The sequence below is a fragment of the Ascaphus truei genome, chromosome 1 (genome assembly GCF_040206685.1).
Source record: "Ascaphus truei isolate aAscTru1 chromosome 1, aAscTru1.hap1, whole genome shotgun sequence".
In the NCBI taxonomy this organism is placed as follows: domain Eukaryota; kingdom Metazoa; phylum Chordata; class Amphibia; order Anura; family Ascaphidae; genus Ascaphus; species Ascaphus truei.
The window spans coordinates 452,925,281-452,947,158 of NC_134483.1; the positions used below are offsets into that span (position 1 = coordinate 452,925,281).

At 40.9% G+C, this 21,878-nt stretch overlaps 1 protein-coding gene across 4 annotated transcripts in view; it reads left to right on the top strand.

Moving 5' to 3' along the window:
• The window catches only part of EGF (epidermal growth factor), a 201,479-nt gene that overhangs the window by 165,522 nt on the left and 14,079 nt on the right, over nucleotides 1-21,878 (top strand). For 2 of the 4 annotated variants that reach the window (XM_075617159.1, XM_075617160.1), the window contains exons 16-20: nucleotides 9,008-9,175; nucleotides 11,561-11,677; nucleotides 13,239-13,364; nucleotides 16,695-16,817; nucleotides 19,821-19,971. In XM_075617159.1, the coding sequence (XP_075473274.1) occupies nucleotides 9,008-9,175; nucleotides 11,561-11,677; nucleotides 13,239-13,364; nucleotides 16,695-16,817; nucleotides 19,821-19,971 (685 nt within the window). The remainder of the gene's footprint in view (nucleotides 1-9,007; nucleotides 9,176-11,560; nucleotides 11,678-13,238; nucleotides 13,365-16,694; nucleotides 16,818-19,820; nucleotides 19,972-21,878) is intronic. The other 2 variants (XM_075617161.1, XM_075617162.1) reach the window with 2 other exon arrangements.

The window sequence follows — 21,878 nt, forward strand, 5'->3', positions numbered from 1 at the left end:
CATCAATATATATATATATATATATATATATATATTGATGTAGATCTCTTAAATGTTAGATGTTATATTTAGTCATTTAAGAGATCTTGTTATATGTATATAATGCACTCGGCGCAAAATAGAAATATATGAATATAACAAGATCTCTTAAATGACTAAATATAACATCTAACATTTAAGAGATCTTGTTATATTCATATATTTCTATTTTGCGCCGGGTGCATTATATACCATTTATATTGTGGTTTTTGTGTTAAAACCAGCAATGGGGCTGCATATATATATATATATGTAATACCCCCCCCCCCCCCAATCGCATATAGGGACCCTGTGGTGCATTACCTGTCAGGCTCACAGGAGGCCTGAACCTCTGCTGAGGGGAACCTGGGGTGTATCCTGGAACGATACTTACAGCGCCTCCACCTGTGCAGGATTCTAGAGTGTAGAATAACCCCTGACACAGGAACCACATACAGTAACCACATACACCAGGTTATATATAAACAGTTTACTATATGCACACAGAACCATATGACAATAATTTCACCCTATAACACTGGGACTCACAGGGCCATAACCCAACACCATATACCCAAGAGTCCCAAAAGCCCTCCTCCAACCCCAGTGTGAGACAGTGCTGCCCACTAGTTTGAGATGAGGGTTGGTGCACTTGGTGTATAATACTGCTGCGACACACTTTATTCGAGCAAATACCCAGTATGTACCTGGCAGATACCTGGAATGCGCCACTCCTCACCTCTGACAAGCCCCGTTGCGTTTGCCTTCCCAGCCATGGTTCATGCCTGGCTGACGGGCGGCTGATCTGTTAAATGATAATGATTAGAATTGAATAGGCTGCAATGCTTCGCGTGTCTACCAGATGGCATAAATTCATGAATTCTAATGCAGTATATATATATATATATATACTGTGCAGTATTGCAGCCAGCGGGAATAAAATGCTTCAAGCCCTGCCTGGAAAATACCTCAATGCACTCGGGCAGAAAACAGTCACAAACCTCAATACACCCGAGTATACCCGAATTCGTGGGACTAGCCGAGCTCGAATAAAGTGTGTCGCCAATGTACCTGCCGGGAGTGTCCACACCCGGATGCGCAGATGAGCTGGACTTAAGATCCCTTGATCCAGAAGGGTGATCCGCCTCTGCGTGAGGTGGTATCCCTCCGGATGGTCCCCACCTTGAAGATAGCCTCTTATCTGGAGTGATGTCTGATCCCAGACACGAGGATCAGGACAGCGCAGCAGATGCGCTGTGTCCCTGAACTTATCAAAGAACTAAAGGGGCAGGGGCCCTACCTAAGGGCCTGTCCCTGTAGCAACCACAATCTATGATATAGGATTGGGGACTAACTGGAGCCTAAGGCCGAGTCCATAGAAGGACAGGCCGCGCTGAGCCGTGCGGACGCTCCGCGCTGAGTCCCTGCATCCTCAATGAGGATGCCTTGAGAGGGGGCTCACGCGAGCGTCCGCAGGCGTGCTGAGGCTTTGGAATTTTCAGCCGACAGCCAAGCTGTTTTTTCAGCGCGCTGTCGGCTGAAAACATCCAATCAGCCTGAAGCAGCGTGATGTTGACGTCAGTGCGTCATGGGCGATTGGCCCAGCGACGTCACTGACCCGCCTCCAACCACATCCCCCCTGGCTCCCTTCGCGCACGCTGGCTCGCCTGCAAGTCCATGCAATCGCGCAGACTTCAGCAGGCGAGCCTCAGCATCAGCGCGCCTCCGCTCTGATCAAGCCTCTATGGCCCCGGCCTAAGGGGGTAACCTGGCCTAGTGCAGGGGCTACTGCTCCCTGCACATACAACTTCCCCTAACCTGCTCCCACCTCTGACTCACTCCCTGTCTCTCAGTGCGCTAAATGTATCTCCTTGCAGCAGGAGAATCTGTAAGCCCTATTGGCTGTCTGTCTGCATGTGATATGGATCGTAGGGCAGTCCCCAGAGGCTTCTGGGTAATGTAGTCCCCGCTGAGCCTTTTTGCTATTTTGGCCGCGTGCGCTATCTTCACAGCGCATGCGCGACTTTGTAATGGCCACTGCGGGTCCTCCTGCACTTGCTGCGCATGCGCCACCTCGCGCCAAACTCAACATGGCCGTCGCGGCTGTTCTGCACATGCGCGAGCCTCCGCGTATGCGCAAACCAAACAAATATGGCGGCACCCTGCAAAGGGATCCGCCGGCCAGCCCGTTGCCAGCCTCATCTTCCCGTAGCAGCGGAGGTAAAGGGGGGGGCACGCAGGAGACCGAGTCACCAGAGGGGACCAGGGCTATATATATATATACATATATATATATATATGATGTGGATGACCTAGGTGCAAAGAGAAAGAAAAGAGTGATGGGGAGAAAACATAGGGTAGTATGTTTGCAATAGGTCTTCAAAATAGGTGAGAGATGCACTTACAGCAGGATAGGGAATTAAGGCTTTTCTCCAGTTGGAATAAGGAAAGTAATTTTCTGGCAGCACCTCCCCTGGTATATTGGTATATTTTTATTGTGTATTATTTTCACGTTTGTATATAAGTGAATTGGTTGTAGTGAGTTTATTGTAGCGCTTATTGTTCTTTCACTTATATATATTTATATATATCATTTCAAAAGAACAATAGCACAAAAATGTGAATATAATAAACAATAAAAATATACAAATATATCGGGGGGAGGTGCTACCAGTAAATTGCTTTCCCTATTCCAACTGGAGAAAAGCCTTAATTCCCTATCCTGCTGTAAGTGCATCTCTCACCTTTTTTGACCTATTGCAGATATATATATATATCTCCAACTACCAAGGACTGGATGCCACATACAATACATACACATATACAGCATATGAAGCACCACAATTACTCTGCATTTATTCTCCCTTATCCTATTTGGACCCTGATGAAGCAAAATGATGAAAGCATTTTTTGAGTTTCACACAGACACACGTGCACACCCCTGGTGTATGCATTCTTACTTTGTCCTATGCACAAGCATCTGAGGCATGATTGTTTTTTAAGTGAATGTGTCATCTTGGACAGATAACAGGAGTGCAGTGATCTTGCTCAGGTTTCTACATTCCAGACTGTTGTCCTCAACATTAGGTTGCTGTCCTTTTACCAACAGTGGAATTGCACTCAGGCTTTAACAACAGCTGGAGGGTGGCATGGCGGAATCATGGCAGAAGCTCCTATAATCCTCACTGTCATCATGTCATTCATGTTCCCTATTTAAGTAGTAATAAGAAGCAATATAATAACAGACAGAGAGCATTATTGCCACTGGCCACCTAATTTCTGGGAGTTTTACAAGGTCGTCTGATCCAGTCACACATGACAGCTTGTAAAATTATGCAAAACATAATTATGTTCGGGATATATACTGTAGTGGAGCTTTGCTATCCATGACACGGAATGAAATATAATTAATTTGGCCAAAAGGGAGCTACTGCACTCTCAAAAGTAGTACGATTGGCAAAAACAACTTATTACTAAAAATGGGCACCAGACTATCTGTCTATTTCCATATTATAGAGTCATTCTTGGAACAGTGTGCGATCTAGTGAGTCACTGTGATATTCGACCTGAGAGAGTAATACATCGCTATTGTCACCATCTATTACATCTTTTAGATGCCTCCGGCAATTCTTTTCTTTCTTCTTTTCACCAAAGGAAAATATTGAATTTGAAAATAAGCCAAATTCTATCAGTATTTCACTAGCTCATCTGATAGACATTGGAGGCCTCATGCAAGAGATTTTAATGGAATTCATACAGCGTGAGTTTGTGCCAGTAATTAAAGGGATATTTGATGTATCTGAGCTATTTGGAAGAAATTACAAATACAGTAAGGCTGACACTATCTTTTGTCCCAAGGCAAAAGAAACAAGTAGCAGATGAGTGAGTAGAATAAGAAGCAGGTTGCATGGCCCGGAAGCACAATGGTTCATTCTGATGTCTTCATTTTCCTGCCACCTCTTCCACTGCTGGAGTCTCTTGGCCACTCGTTGCTTATCACTTATTCTTCTGAGTGTTTGTACTAGACATTGCTTGGTATTTTCTCCCTCTGATTTTTTTCAATTTATACACTCGATCACTGAACTCGTGTATCCTTATGACCGAGCATTAACACAAACAATGCTAAAATGTACCTTTCCTCCCATATCTGTCTCCATGAGTCGAGTAATGTGTCAGTGTCATATTTTCTCCACCTGAATGTTCCTCACTTTCCTGAAACTCAAAAATATCCAAGACAGAGCTCTTTCCTCTTTTAAAATCAAATGTGAAGGGTGTACTATTCAATGTACCCCACAAGAAATTAGGATTGGGATTTTTTTTAACTTCTTTTTCATTGTAACACAATATGGCGTTTGTCCTTTCACAACATTGTTAACAGTCAATCCTCATTTTTGTTACTTAAAGCCAGCAATCAGATACACGCTCAGCTATTTCTCCCCCACTCTAATCTCCTCCTAGGAGACCTGGCTGCTTCTCTTCTGTCATCTATTCAATCTGTCCTAAACTCAATATTTACCCTCACCACTCATTGGTTGTATATAAATCCTGTAATATCTTTAATGTTATCTTCCTCTTCTTTTTTGTCCCCCTTATACTGTTTGCCCTCAAATCTGTATCACATATAGTGATATATACACAATACACATACCCTATATTTATATGCTGCTCTGCCTTTATCTAATGTCATAACACAAAGTGAGCATACTGTACATTCAGCACCATGCAAAAATAAAATGTTATTACCCTCGTCATATTGTTTCTTGAATTGCCAACGATTTGCAGTGTACGTAAATATTAAATATTAGAGATGGACAGGCATCCAAATTCGCTGTGAATGTGAAGTCAGCATTAGCACATCTGTCTTTCTTTTTTTTATCTTTAAAACATTTGTGCACAAATACAAAGGCGAGAATGTTTGACCATTCATCGGCAGATGTTATGCCATTCGCAGAAAAGGAGGGCAAAGCGAAAACGACAGCGGTTTTAGGAGCCACCGCAAACACATTTTTTTACTGTCCAATCAAATCGTTAGCGAATCGATTTTTTTAAAAAATACCACAAAGAATTTGTGGCTCAAATTCTGACACATTGGCCTATTTAATGTGCACAATGAGACATACAAACACAGAATATTTTGAATTCACAATGTATTATTTCTGCATAATTGTGCTACCATTTTGTTTAATCTTTAACTTCTGAAGTTTACTAGTGCGCTTTTCTAAGGAAAACCATAATTTGTAAAAGATCAAATTTAGTTATATAAACATTATACCAATTTCAGATTCCGTGCTACGATGCATTCTGTCTTAGGCTATGGCCTCAGTGCGTGCGTCACGCGTGTGACAGAGCGCCTCCCGGCGCTCTCCTCCATCCAAGCGATCTGATGGACTACAGATCACTCACTACTGGGGAGGGCGAGGCGGGGGGCGCGGCCATAAAGTCACACAGCTGGTTCGCCCTCATTGGCTGAACCGCCGCCATGACGTGGCCAATGTTCGCCCCCCGCTGCGCCAAAAATCTTGTATTTTGGCCAAGTCGGTCACACATCGCGGCTTGTGCGCGCACGCACACACGCCGACTGGACCCTGCCCCATAGAGGGCTGTGCCTTGTGTGCGGTGCACACGCTGTAGCGCGCGCCATAGCAGCCACTGGTGACCTAGCCTTAGCAGGCTTAGTACTACCATTCAGTGCGACCATGCATTCTGTCTTTCTTTAACAGCTGGGCCAGTGCTACCATGCATGACTGGTGGAATCTTCAGTAGTCCCTTCGCCTTGTGGCCATATCACCCCTCATACCTCCCAGTGTTTCACTACTAACCAACATCAAGACACAATTGTGGGTGAAAATGGCCATAGCATTTTAATAACAAACTTATACATACATTGAGGACTTTGCTAGTAGCACATGTATAAAGTTACGGACAAACTAGAACACTAGCAAGCAGCTGTACCTTCTCGGTGGGCCAATCTAAATTCTATAACCACGATGTCTCTGATCGTTTACCATTGAGTATTAGTGCTGAACCTACCTTCATGAGAGGACAGCCACAAACTCTGTACCCAAGCTTTGGCTGGAGGTCCGCCTCTCCCACTATGACAGGACACCAACATGCCCTGATGCTCACTAATAAGTATTAAGACCACCTCCCACACCATCATAGGACATTATCACTCCCTGTCACGAAGCACAGACAGTAGCAGCGCCTCCCCCAATATATCCCCCGCCGAACTGATCTTTAGGGCTTTGCTCTTAAAAGTTTGTACCGCCACCACCAGCCTATGGAGCAAAAATTTCAGAAACATTCGTACAATTTCGCGAACCAGCTAAATTTGCCCTTTAGTCATGAACATTTTTTGCGAGCAATTCGCTAAGTCTTTGTAACACATATTCCAGAGCCTGAAATAGACCTTTTACTGGAGAGGAGAGAGCATATTCAAATTAGCTTATTTCCCAGATATCTCAGGTCTGTTCATAGGTATCTCTCCACATGTTGTATAGATAAGGGTTTCGAGAGGTATATAAGTCAATTGTTATGCTACTATGTAGGACGGATTCACTCTTTCTCGTCTCCTGCAACTGCTTGGTGGAAATGTGTGACTTTTGTGAAATATTTAGCCCTTTGAGGCTTGGCAAAACACGGTCTGGGCATGCGGTCCGCTCAGTATGTCCGCAGGATAATGCAGACCGGATAATGCAGGGCCGGTTTAACCACCAGGCAAACTAAGCAGTTGCTTAAGGGTAATAGGCGGAATAGCGGGGCACATTTGCACAGAGATATTAATTGGTGTATGGAAGAAAGGAAATACATGGCTAAAGCCAGATGGGGTATTAATTATTATAGTTGGTTTGTAAAGTAGGAATTTGGCAGCCGATATGTAGAAATATTTGTAAAAAGAAGCTGTGTTTATATTTTTATGTGGCTAGTAAAGATAATGTTAGAAGTGCTGCGTAATTCAAAATGCTAGTGTGCAAACGCTTCCTATAATTAGAATAGATCCGGACTCACCTCATAATCCGGGGTTCCTGTACTGCGTGGGACCAGGGTCGCTGCAAAGGTATTAGGTGCCCTAGGCAAATCTAGGGGTAAAGTTACGGGCCGGCTGGCAGGGAGGGCCACAACAGATGGAGGGGGAGCATTATGCGCTTACCTGTAGTCTTGGAGAATGGAGCAGGCCTACTAGAGTCCTGCCGGGGGGTCCACACGGCAGAGGGGCCTATCAGCAGGCCTGTGAGAGGGGGCCTGCCGGAGGTGCCTGTCAGAGGGTGTCTGCAGAGGTGCATGTCAGTTCCACCGGCCTCTAGCAGAGGCCCACTCTGAGAGTCACCTCTGCAGATCTGCCACATGTTAGGATCGCTAGCAGGGTCCCTGACCCCGTGATTCACTGGGCCCGGGACAGTATTCCCACCTTTCCCCTTCTGTCAGTGGCCCTGCTAATACATAAAGTCCCAAATGTTGGGTCTATATATACGTGTTAGTGACATCACCGGTCACCATGCCTACAGAGGGAGTTGTTTGTCTTATACTTAGTCATCCTTCACCAGGTTACAGGTTAAGGATGTTACCCTTTCAAAACAGATAGTGTTAACCCTTTAGGCCATTAACCCTTAGTAATCCCTAACCGGGGGTGGGGGTACATATATTTTATATATACCGCTGACGGTATATACAGAGTGTTATAGGCACAATGTGTCCCTGCCCCATACACCTGATAATTTGATGTCCCTCCTGTCTTACATTAACTACATGCTCAGTGTCACCATACATTCTCTCTAACATTTGCTGATGATTCATTGCTATCAGTAATTATATCTTACAGTACAGGACATTACTTGCTTAAACATGATTTTTTTTTTTTTTTGCCATGGTAAAATTGTCAAATGTGTTGTAGTACAAACTAGACTAACAGAGACACTTGGTTAACAAGACAACTGAGCAGAACAACGTACTGCTTTAGCAGTGTGTTATCACTAACTGTACTTGGAAATTTGAAATCTAAATTAGTAGCTAATACTCTGAGTTCATCGTGAAAGAACACGTTTTCATTCATAAAAAGGGTGCCAGAGTGATGAGCTGTGAAAATAGACCTTGTGCTCATCATTTGTTCAGTAAAGACCTTGTGAAATGCGGACATGGAAAAACTGCTAATGCCTCTGAAACAACAGCAGGTAGTCTGGGATTAACCTAATCCTCTCCCAAATATGTTTTTATTTACAATGTATTCTAGAAGCACACAGGTATATCAGTTATGGGACCTTTGTTTTCTAAGCTTATCATGTAATTACGCATACGTTTTGTGCAGGTTATGCCTAAATAGACAATAACAGGAGTATGCAAGTGTCATTGTTTTTCACGACACTAGTGGTAACTACATCGCAGACATAATCTCTTCTAGTGTTAGGAGGATGAAATTAGAGAAGCCAGTTTGTTTTGATACCCTTCATGGATTGAATTGTATTTCTGGCTGGGACATAAAGAATGGAAGGGAAAGAGTACTGCTTTAGATGCCTTTATGAAGCACAATAGAAGCTTTACTGTGCTGACAATATAATCTGAAAATACTTGATATGTGTCCAGTTATGCTGCCTTGGCACGACTATGTTCTGTGGGAGTGTCCTTGTTCATCTTCTTTGAAGACCCCGGCTTAAATTCTGGCTCATGTTCAAAGTGAAATGTGTTTGATTGTTAGAAGAGTAACACTTTATTTCAGCCCTTAGTTTTAAAACTTAGTCCCTGTTTATCGTAAAACATCCATCAAATTATGTGGTAGTCTATGGGTCTGCAAGGCACCTGACCTATTATAAAAGAATATTTCTGTTCACTAACTCTCTATATTTACCTACTGATCCTATTGTACCTACATTATAATGCCTTTTATACCCAATAAACTGAGCCAAATTGTGCAGCTTAGATATGACTGATGCCGTAAATACAGTACAATATGTAATGGCATTTGGGTGAAGTTTAACAGTTTCTCTTGGTGTTACAGCCGTTTCAGATGGCATCTCTCAAGCTAGAAACGAGAAATATATGAGCAATGAAACAGCAAAATCTGAAGCTGTTAGCCATGGCCCATTATCCAGGAACATCGATGAAACTGGGAAGAGAGAAGAAACACATAACAGAAATGCGTTGGTGGCAGAAATTATGGTGTCAGGTAGGATCCATACAATATCATAAACATATTCTGGAACACTTTATTTTTTTAGAATTCATAGCATTACCTTTATCATGTGATTACTGTTTTGTTACAAGACGTAAAAAAATTTTTTATGCAATACTGCTCATGGTAAAAACGAATAGCATTTTTTTTTTCAATTCGTTATTGCAGCTGTGGCATCTTTTTGTTTTAACTACACACGTTGCATATTAGTGACAGAAGGTTTTTTGCACGGCATTATACAGTAGGACTACAATGAAAGTTAGACATGAAAATATCAAATTTGCAAGTACGGAAAAGTCTTGTAGGTGGGACCTCGAAACGAAGTTCTTGTGTCTTTCACACGTGAAGAAATGTCATGTAGATCCTATAAAAAAAAACCTAGTTATTTCTTTGTAGTTTTCTATAAATACACTTTAGGAAAGAAACTTTAAAGATGTTATAGAAACTTGACATACAAAATTCTGTGCGGATTTCATACTAGAAAAGTGCGATTTATCATGAGCTTTATCTCCACGTTGATTCAGAAGTGTGGAGAAGGTCTAGTTTGGTGCTCTAAGGCAGGGGTGCCCAATTCTAGTCTTCAAGACCCACCAACAGATCAGGCTTTCAGGATATTCCAGCCTCAGAACAGGTAGCTCAATCAGAGGCTCAGTCTGAGCCACTTGTGCTGAAGTATGGACTGATTGAGCCACCTGTGCTGAATCAGGGATTTCCTAAATACCTGACCTGTTGGCAGGGCCGGCGCAAGGGTTTCATGCGCCCTAGGTGAAACTTAAAATGTGCGCCCCAAAAATAAAATAAACAGTGGCGTAGTTATTGGGGCTACAGGGGGTGCGACTGCACCCCAGCGCGACGCAAAATAAAAAAAAATAGGGCGCCAAAATACCGGACAAAAAAAAAAGAAAGAAAAATAATTAAAAAAACACATAAATAAATAAAAAATAATAAGAGGAAAAAATTATTATTATTATTATTAATGCGCCCCTAGGACATTTGCGCCCTAGGCGACCGCTTAAGTTCTCCTAATGGACAGACTGTTGAAGGGGCTTGAAGACTGGAGTTGGGATCCACTATTCTAAGGACATGTGATAGCTTCAGAGTGGTTGCCATTACGTGCAATGGTTTCTGCATCATGTCAGCGGTAAAGACAAGCGGGGAGATGATGCGAGGGGGTTACTATTTTGGGATTTTAAGAATCTCCATTCTCTTCATTCCTAGCTACATTTAGAAAAATACATAAACACCACAGGTAGTACTTTTACCTTGGTGCAAATCCGGAGTAAAGAAACACCAGCTTCTCATATCATTCAATCTTAAGGAATCATTTTCTGTTTCCAAAGCAATCATTGATAAAAACAACATACACATTTGTGTGCAATTTGGAAAAGTACTGTACTGTAGATATAACAATGTGACTGAAGCAATAATCATAGCCGCAGGCTTATTCCAAGGTACGAGGTACTCAGAACACAGATGTGAAAGCTTTTCCCAGCTTGCTACTGTATGTGAATAATCCGAGGATTTAATTAAGAAATTCACATGATAACAAAAAGTTTGTGACAAATGTGAAAAGTTGAAGAAAAAAAAAGTTTGCTTCACGTTTTCTTTTTTTTAAAAATATTTATGGACTTTTGCAGCATTTTCAAGTTTTGTTAGTGACTTGCAAATTCCCTTTACTTTTAGGGAAAATTACAATCACGAAGCAGTGCTTGTTGATTTTATGCAAATCTTTATTTGTTGAGTGTTGTAATTTGGCAATTTTACAAATGTGCATGAATCTTGTGTACCTCTTTAGCTGTGTGAACACTTCAAAACTTCAGTAAATAAGATAAAGTTCTGCTCCAATCTTTCGTATGGCCCAAACCTTGTGGGTAAACAAACCCAATTGCACTAATGTGCCTTCTTCCATTAAATTCTCATATAATGATATTACAGTCCACATATATCAGGCATTGTTATTTAAATAATGAACATCATTGCAAGAAACCAATGCTTTGAACACCGCCTGCGAGATGGTATCTTCAGCAGAGCATAACAATAATGACAACAAAAAGCATGTTTCTTTTTTGCTCCTCGTTTTGCAATATTTTGTTTCCAGTAAAGCGATTTTCATTCACTTTGATGGAGTGTTGCCGGATATATTTGCATTGCTATACTGATCCAGGACTTCATAATTGTATTCCAACCGCAGCTTCTCTTGTAGTAAACTACAGGCTTTAAAATAGTGCTGAACTGCTATTATTGTATTCTAAGTTGGCCATATTGACTTTCAAAAGTTTTTTTTTTTTTTTTTTTTTAAAGAAGGTCATATGCACTTGTTATGTTCGCATTTGTTTCTTATGCGGAACTGTGAGGCTGTGTGCTTTGTTTTTGGAACAGATGAGAGTGGCTGCATTGATATTCATTGTGATGTGAATGCACAGTGTGTTCCCTCAGAACACGGAGCACGATGCCAGTGTTTGGAAGGCTTCGCAGGAAATGGCAAATCATGTAATGGTAAAAGAAGTTATTGTTATTCATTACTGCTGCTGCAGTGCAGATGCTGTAGCAGAATATCCACACACAGCTCACATCCTATTCAAACCCTACATTTCTTTAGATAAAAGCATTTCAGTATTTGCAGGGGGGGGGGGGGGGGATTAATCAGCGATTAAGTGAGATTTTTTTGCTTTCATATAGAAGTGTGTATAAAATGTGGCCTTTAGCTAAGAACCACACAAATGTAGTCAGGGATCTAAGCTCCTCGGAGCAGGGACTCCTCTTCCTTAATGTTACTTTTATGTCTGAAGCACTTTTTCCCATGATCTGTTATTTATATTATCTGTTATCTATTTGATTACCACGTGTATTACTACTGTGAAGCGCTATGTACATTAATGGCGCTATATAAATAAAGACATACAATAACGTGTGCTATGGTGCAATAGGGTGCACAGGACCACTGCTTTTTTTTATTTACAAGCCTACAGGGTCACAAATAATCATTAAATAAGGAAGCGAATTTATTTTAATAAAACTTAGCTCTCTCTCTGCTTGACGAAAATACATAGTACGTAAACATATCTAAGATGAGGTACACAGAACGTTTTTTCACATTTTTATATTTTGCATAGAGGTGGGGCTTTTAAAAAAAAAAAAAAAAAATGCGTCACAGCACCACCACTTTTAAAAAAATACTCTTGGAATTTAAATATAGACTTTATTTGTCTGAAATAAGGGGTGAGGTGGAGTCACGGCAGAGTTGATTCTGGAGGGGTACAAATTTTAAGTGCATTTATATAGAGGAAGTATCTAACATCACCATTATACATTCAGATTCCAAATAACCCTGTAGCTGCCAGAGCAGCCTGAAATGCATTGATCTTAGAACACAAAGAGAAGGAATTTGTGCATTTTAGCCCCCCAACCTTGTATATTTATGTTTGGTCTAAGAGATCTGAAACATTTCCCAGAACTATAGATTAAGGTGATCCTTCTGTTGACTTGCTATGTACTGTATAGTTCTTTGTAGTGATTTGGCAAGCTGAGGTGACAATTGTGTGGATGTTGGCAGGCTGGCAGATGAGTACTGTATGAAACCCAACATACAGAAAGACAGAGGAGAGATTCCAAGCATCTCATCTCCTGCTGTGAGAAGCCATCTTCCTCATCAATATGACATTCATTGAGCCATTTGCTGTTAATTCCTACACATGAGAACCATAGTTACTACTTTACATTACTCCTACATGCTAATTAACTGGATACTTTTCTCTTAGAACCGTGTCAACTTTTATTTTCTTGAAATTCTCTTTATTACATGTTTTATGCATCAAAAAATAAAAAAATTCATTTTATGTCTGGTATATTGAAAGAGGCAAGTACCAATTATACAATTTCCCTTGGCGTAATAAATATATATTTTATGTAAAAAAAAAAATCCCTCTTAGTGCTTGGCCCCACACATAAGAATGAGGTCATGAGACAGAATAGACCTCTCTCTATCTTGTGATAGAAGGACAGGTTCATACCTAGATTCTAAGCATGTGTAACCCCCTCACTACACCTTTAATTACAGATATTGATGAGTGCTCTCTTCATGTTGACGCTTGTAACCCACGCCAGGCAGAATGTACCAATGCAGAGGGTGGTTACATTTGTAAATGCAGAGAAGGATACAGCGGGAATGGACTCCAGTGCTTTGGTAAGAAAAAGGTGGCAAAGTAAATTGATTTAGTCGTCTATCATTTTGTACGGCAACTTCTCGGTTTTCTATCATCTTTGGGAAAAGGGAGCGTCCTCAAGCAGGAGATGCCAATTGGTTTCTGAGGATGGTATTGATATGATTCCATTTATTATTAAAGGTACCAACGAATCGGATCACTTTAGGTTCGCCAGCTCATTTTGCGTACACTTACCTGAGTCTGGTGCCATTTACTAATGTTGTACCAAATTCCCTACTTTGTTATATTTAGTTACACATCCACACCTACTGGTTACTTTCCAGCTTATATCCTTTGCACAGAATTCTTGTGTTCATTCTGATAGACTAGCGAGTGTATACTACTATGGGCTTCTCTCTACCTACTCTTCCCCTTCGGAGAGACTCTTTGGTACAGAAACACTCCCTTTGCCCATTTGATTTGCCCTTGTTCACCCATCCGTCTATCCATAGAGGTATCCATAGTGCGGGTGTCCCTCTCTTCCCCCCTATTCCCAGTGTTCTATAATCTTTATTGTAATTAAGTCATTTATGTCCAGACAAGACCCAAAATTAATAAACTACAGGAAGGTTGACACTGCTGCCCCAAAATCACTGATGTTGCCCTAGCAGTTCACAGCATTATCATAATATTCTTCTGTATTAAAAATAAAAAAATTAGGCATTTTCACTTGATCATTTCAGACTCTTAGGATCTGCTGTATACACTTCCAATTTTGTAAAATATATTCTTTCTAATAAGTATAGCTCCAACCTTAGTTTTTCTCCTGCTTAGAATTGGCAGGCATGGATTAACACTTTCTGAAATAAAAAAAGAATTGTGGATGGACCAGCTAAAGTTAATTTCCAATGTAGATCAAAGATCTTTAAGTGACCATCATCACTACTGAATTATTCAGATTGTCCATGTTCCACTGCACTGAATGCACCTCCCAATGACCTTACATTTCTTTGACAATAAATAATGATATGAGAAGACCCCATAACTTGCACCTCTCATATGCAGAACTGAACTTTGAGTCATGGAAATCAATGCTTGTGTCTAAAACATTGAAGTCTCTTTGTAACCTCAGTGCATGTAATGTAACATGGCACAGGGATAAACTAAACTATTTGTTCTACATTTGACCAATTTTAGGCGATGCTAACAATAAGAATGTCGAATACATTGTCTTTTCCTATAAGCAATTATAAACAGTATATTCAAAAGGCACAAGTCTGTGTACTCTTGAACATACAAATGAATGACAGTTAAAGTGACTCATTTGATGTCACAAGGAACTGACACTGTGAATTGAGCCTGGTTTACATATTTCAAATGACCACTGGCTCTTCCAACTCCAATCCCCCACCCCTAAATTTCAGTACATGTCAAATACGTTATTAAGAGTTATGCCAAACTTGATCATTTTTTATTAGGGATAGTTGTGGTTTAATAACAGAGAATGCCTGAGACCTGTCATATGTATGATAATGATTATTTCATAATCTGGAGTAAATATTTGATCATTTCTCTCTTTTGTCAATGCCCTATAGTGTAGTGAGTAGCCTCTGATCAATGAGCAAAGCCTCTGATCAGCAATGCTTATTCCTGCATTTCTTTCCATTTTCTTTGGCAGCTGTAAAAGAAAAGAAAAAAAACCGGACACAAATGGGACATGGGCAAAGATTTATTGGAAATCATTCTTATGAATAAAAAACTCAAATAGACATTGACTCGACTGTAAAACTCATCAAATAACTCTGGCTTTAATGAATAGTCATGAGGGTCACAGAGTTGACACCTTAAACAATGGAATATCAGCATTTAAAACGGAAAACTATATTTCTACTGAAACACACCAAATAAAAACACTTAATATTAATGACACAGCGGTTTGTTATTTTCTAAGCGTTTGAAACCCGCAATAAAGGTTTGAAGCTGTTTCTACTTGCACCACCAAAGTTGCTTTTAAGTTTCAACACAGAAAGATCTCAATTAAGAGGAAGGGCCGTCAACAGACTTTGTTGGGCCCAAGAGAATGGCGAGCAACACGTCTCTCCGGAGACTGTCATGGAGAGAGCGAGGGGCGGTGGACCACTGAGCTGGGTTGCTGTGGAGAAGGCTGATTCTTTGTCCCAAGCCCCATAACTCCTGAGTCAACAGCCCCAGCTGCACCTCCTATACACCTGTTGGTCCTACTAAGGAGGGACACATTTTTAAGACCCACTCATTTCCATTTTAAAATAAAATTTCTCAAACAAAACCAGTCAAGAAATGCACAGGGATTTTAGGATGGAGAAAAAGAAAGGAAGTACATAATGCGTGTCATAATATTACAATCCTAATCGTTAGGAGTTTTTGCACTCAAAACCCCCCACAAAAATGTAATAATATATCAATTGTACGGCCATTTCTTACCTTCGGCGCGCACCAATGCTGTTCAAGGGCTTCCTGGAGTGAGTCTCCCGTGAGAATTGAGGTATAATAAAGAAGAGATGACAACGGGTACTCAAATCAAATAGAAGTTATTTCATATAATCAATTATAGGCATGTTATGTCCTAATATTACCCCTTATTTTAAATAAAGTACTGTATACCAAAAAGTTCAAAAATAGAGGAAAAGAAGGAGCACACAGGAGACTTGTTTTGAGTTTGAAAAAACTTCAATAAAGTATTCACAGCATCAGAGCTAATAAAGGTAACGTTTCAGGACTAATGCGTCCCTTCCTCAGACCCAGTACCTCTGAGGAAGCTGGGTCTGAGGAAGGGACGCATTAGTCCTGAAACGTTACCTTTATTAGCTCTGATGCTGTGAATACTTTATTGAAGTTTTTTCAAACTCAAAACAAGTCTCCTGTGTGCCCCTTCTTTTCCTCTATTTTGTGCCTATTATCAGGTCCAGCTTTGAGACGCCGGGACCATTGGAAGGTAAGCACCAGAAGCAAAATAATATTTATATACTTTTTACAAACAGTGGTGTGCCATTTATACTTACTATTGCTCCCGTACAGTATGCCAAAAAGAACATTTTCGAAATAGTCAAAAAAAGGCGATGTCAATTTAATCTGTGAAGAATTGTAACGTTGGTCACCTAAAAAGTATCGCGAATCTGAATCTTGATATTAGGCCTTCACCCGTATGCAATTGTATTAAAAATACATGTGTTTTTTTTTTAATACTATCTGACACAAGTGTCTCTAGTCAGCAACTTAATACACAAGTTCTATTGTATGTAGGAAATGTACAGTACCTTTAGTCATCTTACAGAGAAGTACTTCATTTCTCAGCTCTGTTTTAGCTCTTCTAACTGGAAATCTTTGTCTGGCAGATATTGACGAGTGCAGACTGGGGAGCCATGGATGTGGAGAAACAGTTATCTGCACAAATACAGAAGGGAATTACACCTGCACATGTACTAATGGGCTTCCTGGAACTGCTGTTAGCTGTGCCGGTGAGTTAGCTCTACAAAAGCTTGGAGTGAGAAGCTTAAGTGTGCACAGGGATTTTGGTCAACCAAAGAAGCCGTGTACTGGAGTCAGAGAAGCATTACTGTACATATTTAATAGACTTCTCATATGTCTACAACTTTTTATGTTGAAATGGCCCATAATCATTTCCATAATTACTAAGCATTTTTTAAAGTGGCGATCGCACTAGTCCTTTTATTATTTTACAGGATGAGGGGTTCCCCAGGGCTGTTCACTTCAGGAGTCCCCCACCCCCCACCCACCTGGGTTTCAGAGATATTTAGAGGTGAACTTATAGGTATCTCTGCCTCCTCGGGGGAAAGCAAAACCGAGTTTAAATCTCACGGGTCAGTAGGAAGCCACAACGTTACAGCTGGATTAGATGACCATTTAAAACTCCTACAGAAACCAGGAAGTCGATACCGGTAACAACACCAGCAGGTATTACAGCAACCGGGGGCCCCAGAGCTGAAAATAATACGGTTCAGCTCTGGGGACCTGGGTAGGTGGGATTGCTGCTTTAAATTTTTGCAGCTTGAACCTTTTGTTTATTTGCTGAAATGCTGTGCGATACGGCAGGCGTAAACTTATAGGGGCCCATGTTAAAATGGATAAGAAGCAAAAAGTGACATACTGCGAGTGCTAATTTGCATGTCATTACCCAGAATCCCTGGCTGCAGCGGAAGCATTGGGTGTGAATGCGCTCACTGGTGATATTTTTATTTACTGCAGCTTTTCTTTGCTATTCACACAAATCTTAATCATTTGATGCGATCGATTCTCATTCTTCTTTATTCCTGTGGTGCTTTAGTTAATCCTTAGACTGTCATTTTTGTTTTTAATACCCTTATTTAGGCACTTGAATTTTTATCTCTGCTGACTTAAACGTAAAGTAGCCCCCTCCCTTACCTTGAAACGGCGTCAAATGGCACCGCGGGGTCATGTGACGTCACACACGTCAAATGACGCTGCGGGTCACATGACCCCACAACGTCATTTGACGCCACATTGCCATGGACACGAGTGACGCCAGCAGAGTCAAGGTAAGTAATAGCGTTGCAGAGGCCTCACGTGATCCCCCGGCATTTAATTTTAATGCATCGGGGAAGAGCGCGGGGCCCCTACAACATCCCGTGGCCCCCCCGGAAAAATCTCCCGCCCCCTGGGGGCGCGCCACTGACTTAAATTACATTTCATTTGGTTTAGCGTTTATTATTTAGCATTTGCTTTTTTAATAAAAAAAAATGGGGATTGATGCTTCATGTTTTAATGTATATTTATCACAGTTCAACCTGAAATAAATTACATTGAGCTAGAATAAATCAAGATAAAAACAGTACTATCCAAACATTCTCATTCCCCCCTCCGCCCCACCCAAAATAAAAAATAAAATAGGAAGGGCACAGCAGACAAAAATAAACAAATGTATTTCTTCCCATTAAGTTAATGCCTGACAAGGAAAACATTTTCTAGATGTGTTTTTAGCATTGTGAGTAGTGCTTATAATAAGAACAGAGAGTATTTAACCAAAGCACATATTGCTGTATATCTGTATGCTCATTATCATATTACTGTATATTTGTATGCTCATTATCATATTACTGTATATCTGTATGCTCATTATCATATTACTGTATATCTGTATGCTCATTATCATTTTACTGTATATCTGTATGCTCATTATCATATTACTGTATGTCTGTATGCTCATTATCATATTACTGTATATCTGTATGCTCATTATCACATTACTGTATATCTGTATGCTCATTATCATATTACTCTATATCTGTATGCTCATTATCATATTGCTGTATATCTGTATGCTCATTATCATATTACTGTGTATCTGTATGCTCATTATCATATTACTGTATATCTGTATTATCATATTACTGTATATCTGTATGATCATTATCATATTACTGTATATCTGTATGCTCATTATCATATTACTCTATATCTGTATGCTCATTATCATATTGCTGTATATCTGTATGCTCATTATCATATTATGTGCATGGGGCAGCCGTTAATTTCTTGTTGCCTGATGCATACAGTAGATTCTGTATGTGAAACAAAGTTTGTGATTGATCTTTAAGTTGAATGTAGAAGTCTTTATGCATTAGGAGTTGGGCATAATTCTTTCCCCAAGAAACAAATTCATTGTTAAAGAAGCCAGTCTCTCCACCTTGTAACTCTGGAAAAGTAGACATGGTTTTGTACCTTTTCCACTTAGGTATTAAGATAGGTTGCCGGCTTCAAAAGCAAGTAAGTGCACTTGTGATGGAAAATTACAAGTACACCCAAAAAACATGCCTTCTAAGCCACAATTACTGGGACTTTTCCCCAAATGATATTTACTAGCTGAAAGTACCAGACATTGCTTAGAAATTCCAAGAAACAAATCTCATCCCTCCACTCCTTCTCTCCCCCCCCTCTTCTTTCTCTGCCCCGCCCCCCATCTCTCTCCTTCCCCTCCGCTCTCTACCTCCCATCACTTTCTCTTAATGACTTTTAATATCCCCGATTCTTTCTGCCTCTCTCCTTCTCCAGCGTTCTTGCTTTCTCCTAACATGCCAACTGACTTACTCTCTCGTTCTTCGTCTGCTTTCTGTGTAAACTTTATAGCTATCTGACTCCTTATCTGCCACCAGGCTATGTGTAATATGATATCATCAGTATTACAGTATGTCAACTGCCAGATATATAACCAACCAATTTTCAACATAAACAAAAACCTGCTCCTTGATCTCAGAGAGCATCATGCAAAATCTAGTTAGGATATCTTAAAAGATATCCAAATGCATAGCGAACAGACAGGCAAACAACTTTCCAAAATATATAGTAGATTTACAACTTAATAATGCACAGCTTTAATCACATCAGTCTGTAGTGTGCTGTTAAATTTTTTTTATTTTCCTTGTGGTTTTTATTCAATATTTTACTTATAAGCCCAGTAAATATATGGCTCTTAAATGTTCCAGATTTTGCATCAACTGCTAGTACTTCCACAACGAGCATAACTAACTCATCGGGAAGGGAGACTGTAAGAGAATGTCCCTCATCACACGATGGCTACTGTTTCAATGGAGGAGTTTGCATCCACCTACCAGATCTACAAGAATATGGATGCAGGTAAGTTGTATGATTAACATTTAGAGACAATTATCAGTGCATGGATATGTTGTTTATTATTTTTCCATGTACAGTATGTATAGAGAGAGAGAGAATAAAATGTGTGTGTATGTGATAGAGATAGATGCAATGTACAGAATGTGTCCCACAGAACCTTACCTCACTACCCCAGTTAGTGCTTCATAATAATGAAATAAACAAATACTGTAATGAAACTTCTTTACCCAGCTGCCGGTGCTCTCGTTGTCGCTGGGCCCCCAGCTCTCCCTAGCTGTGGGCCTGCCTCTCCCTCGCTGTCCCTGACCTCTCTCTGATGCAGGCACGCACCGGGCCTCTCTCTGAAGCAGGCACGCACCCAGCTTCCACCGCGCAGCGGCATGAGAGAGAGGCTCGGCGCGGGACAGTGAGGGAGGCCCGCAGATGGGGAGAGCCGTGGCCTGGCGGAAACGAGAACCGGAAGCTAGACAAAGAAGTTGGACCTGGCCAGAGGTCGGGCCCAACTGCTTTGTGCGGCCATTGGGCCCAGTCTCTCCCCAGCTGCGGGCCTTTCTCACTTTCCTACGCAGGGCTGCTCTCTGACGTTAGCAGATGATTGCGGCATGAGAGAGGCCCAGTGCGTGTGAGTTAGGGCGGCCCGTGGGGGAGAGCCGGGGCCTGAGAACATCTCCAAAGTAAGTGTGTTTTTTTTATGTATGTATTTGAGGTGTGTTTTTTTTAATGTATTGGAGAGTGGGCGGTTATATGTATTTGAGATATGTTTTTTTTGTATGTATTTGAGGGGTGGGAGGTTGTATGTGGGGGTGTAGGTTTTTTTCATGTATTTTTTTGGGCGGGGAGAAGGGAGGAATTATTGTGGAGGAGGACTGTGTGTGTGTGTGCCTGTCCAGGGGGGGAGGTAATGAGTGTGCAGAGGGGGGATTAAGGGAGCAGGATTGAGTGAGAGGGGACAATTGATGGAGGGGGGAGAGAGAGAGGGAGTGAGGAAGAGAGAGATGAGGAGGGGAGAGAGTGAGGGAGAGGGGATAAGAGTGAGTCGGCAGGGAGAGAAATACATGGGAAGAGGGAACTCCAGTCCTAGACCCCCGGGAAATCTGTCGGCGGCCGAGTGAGATATGTATATTATGGAAGTCTTGTGATATTACCCAGATCTTGGGCTGACAGCCTCAAAAGAATCTCACATTCTTGAAATATCCCCTGTGAATAACAGAGGTGACAAACAGGTCGCCGTTTAGTTTGACGTCTATACTAGAAATAAAAGTTATCTTGTACTGTATCTCATGTGATGCATAAGAATACAAAAGCTTAGTTCTATTGTAACTAGCACGTTCAGCTGTTTAATTGAGTACAAAAATACTGGACTAGTTAAACTGCATATGGGAGATATCCAATTGTCACTCAAACATAGCACTACAAACATACAGTGGGCATGCATATTAATTAGACAGACGCAACCGTGAAGACGGCGTTTGTCTAAATATTATAGACATTAAGTTAGAAAGTATTTGATTAGGCAGTTTTTATCAAGAGAGATTGATGGAAGGGGTGAGGACCCTCCCAGCAAGGTGATCATATCCTGTTTGCGAGGCAGGAAGGATTTTTGGCTAAGAAGCTTGCATTTGTGATTAAGATTTAGATTTTAACCAAGGGAGTGTCTAATGCCAACTATACACGTGAAATCTCATATTTTCAACTCATGACCCTTTGGGGTGCAGTCTGATAAATGTTTGGTAACGTATGTTAGGGAATTCTGTTTTATATTTGATGAAGCTGTCTGCCTTTATTGCATTGTATGTTCTTGTAATAATATTTTCTGTGAACTAAACTAAGCAACGTACTACTTTTGTATTTAAAATCTAAACTTTAATAAGTACATTTTTGGGTTCTGAGTTAACTTGCATGTTTTGTAG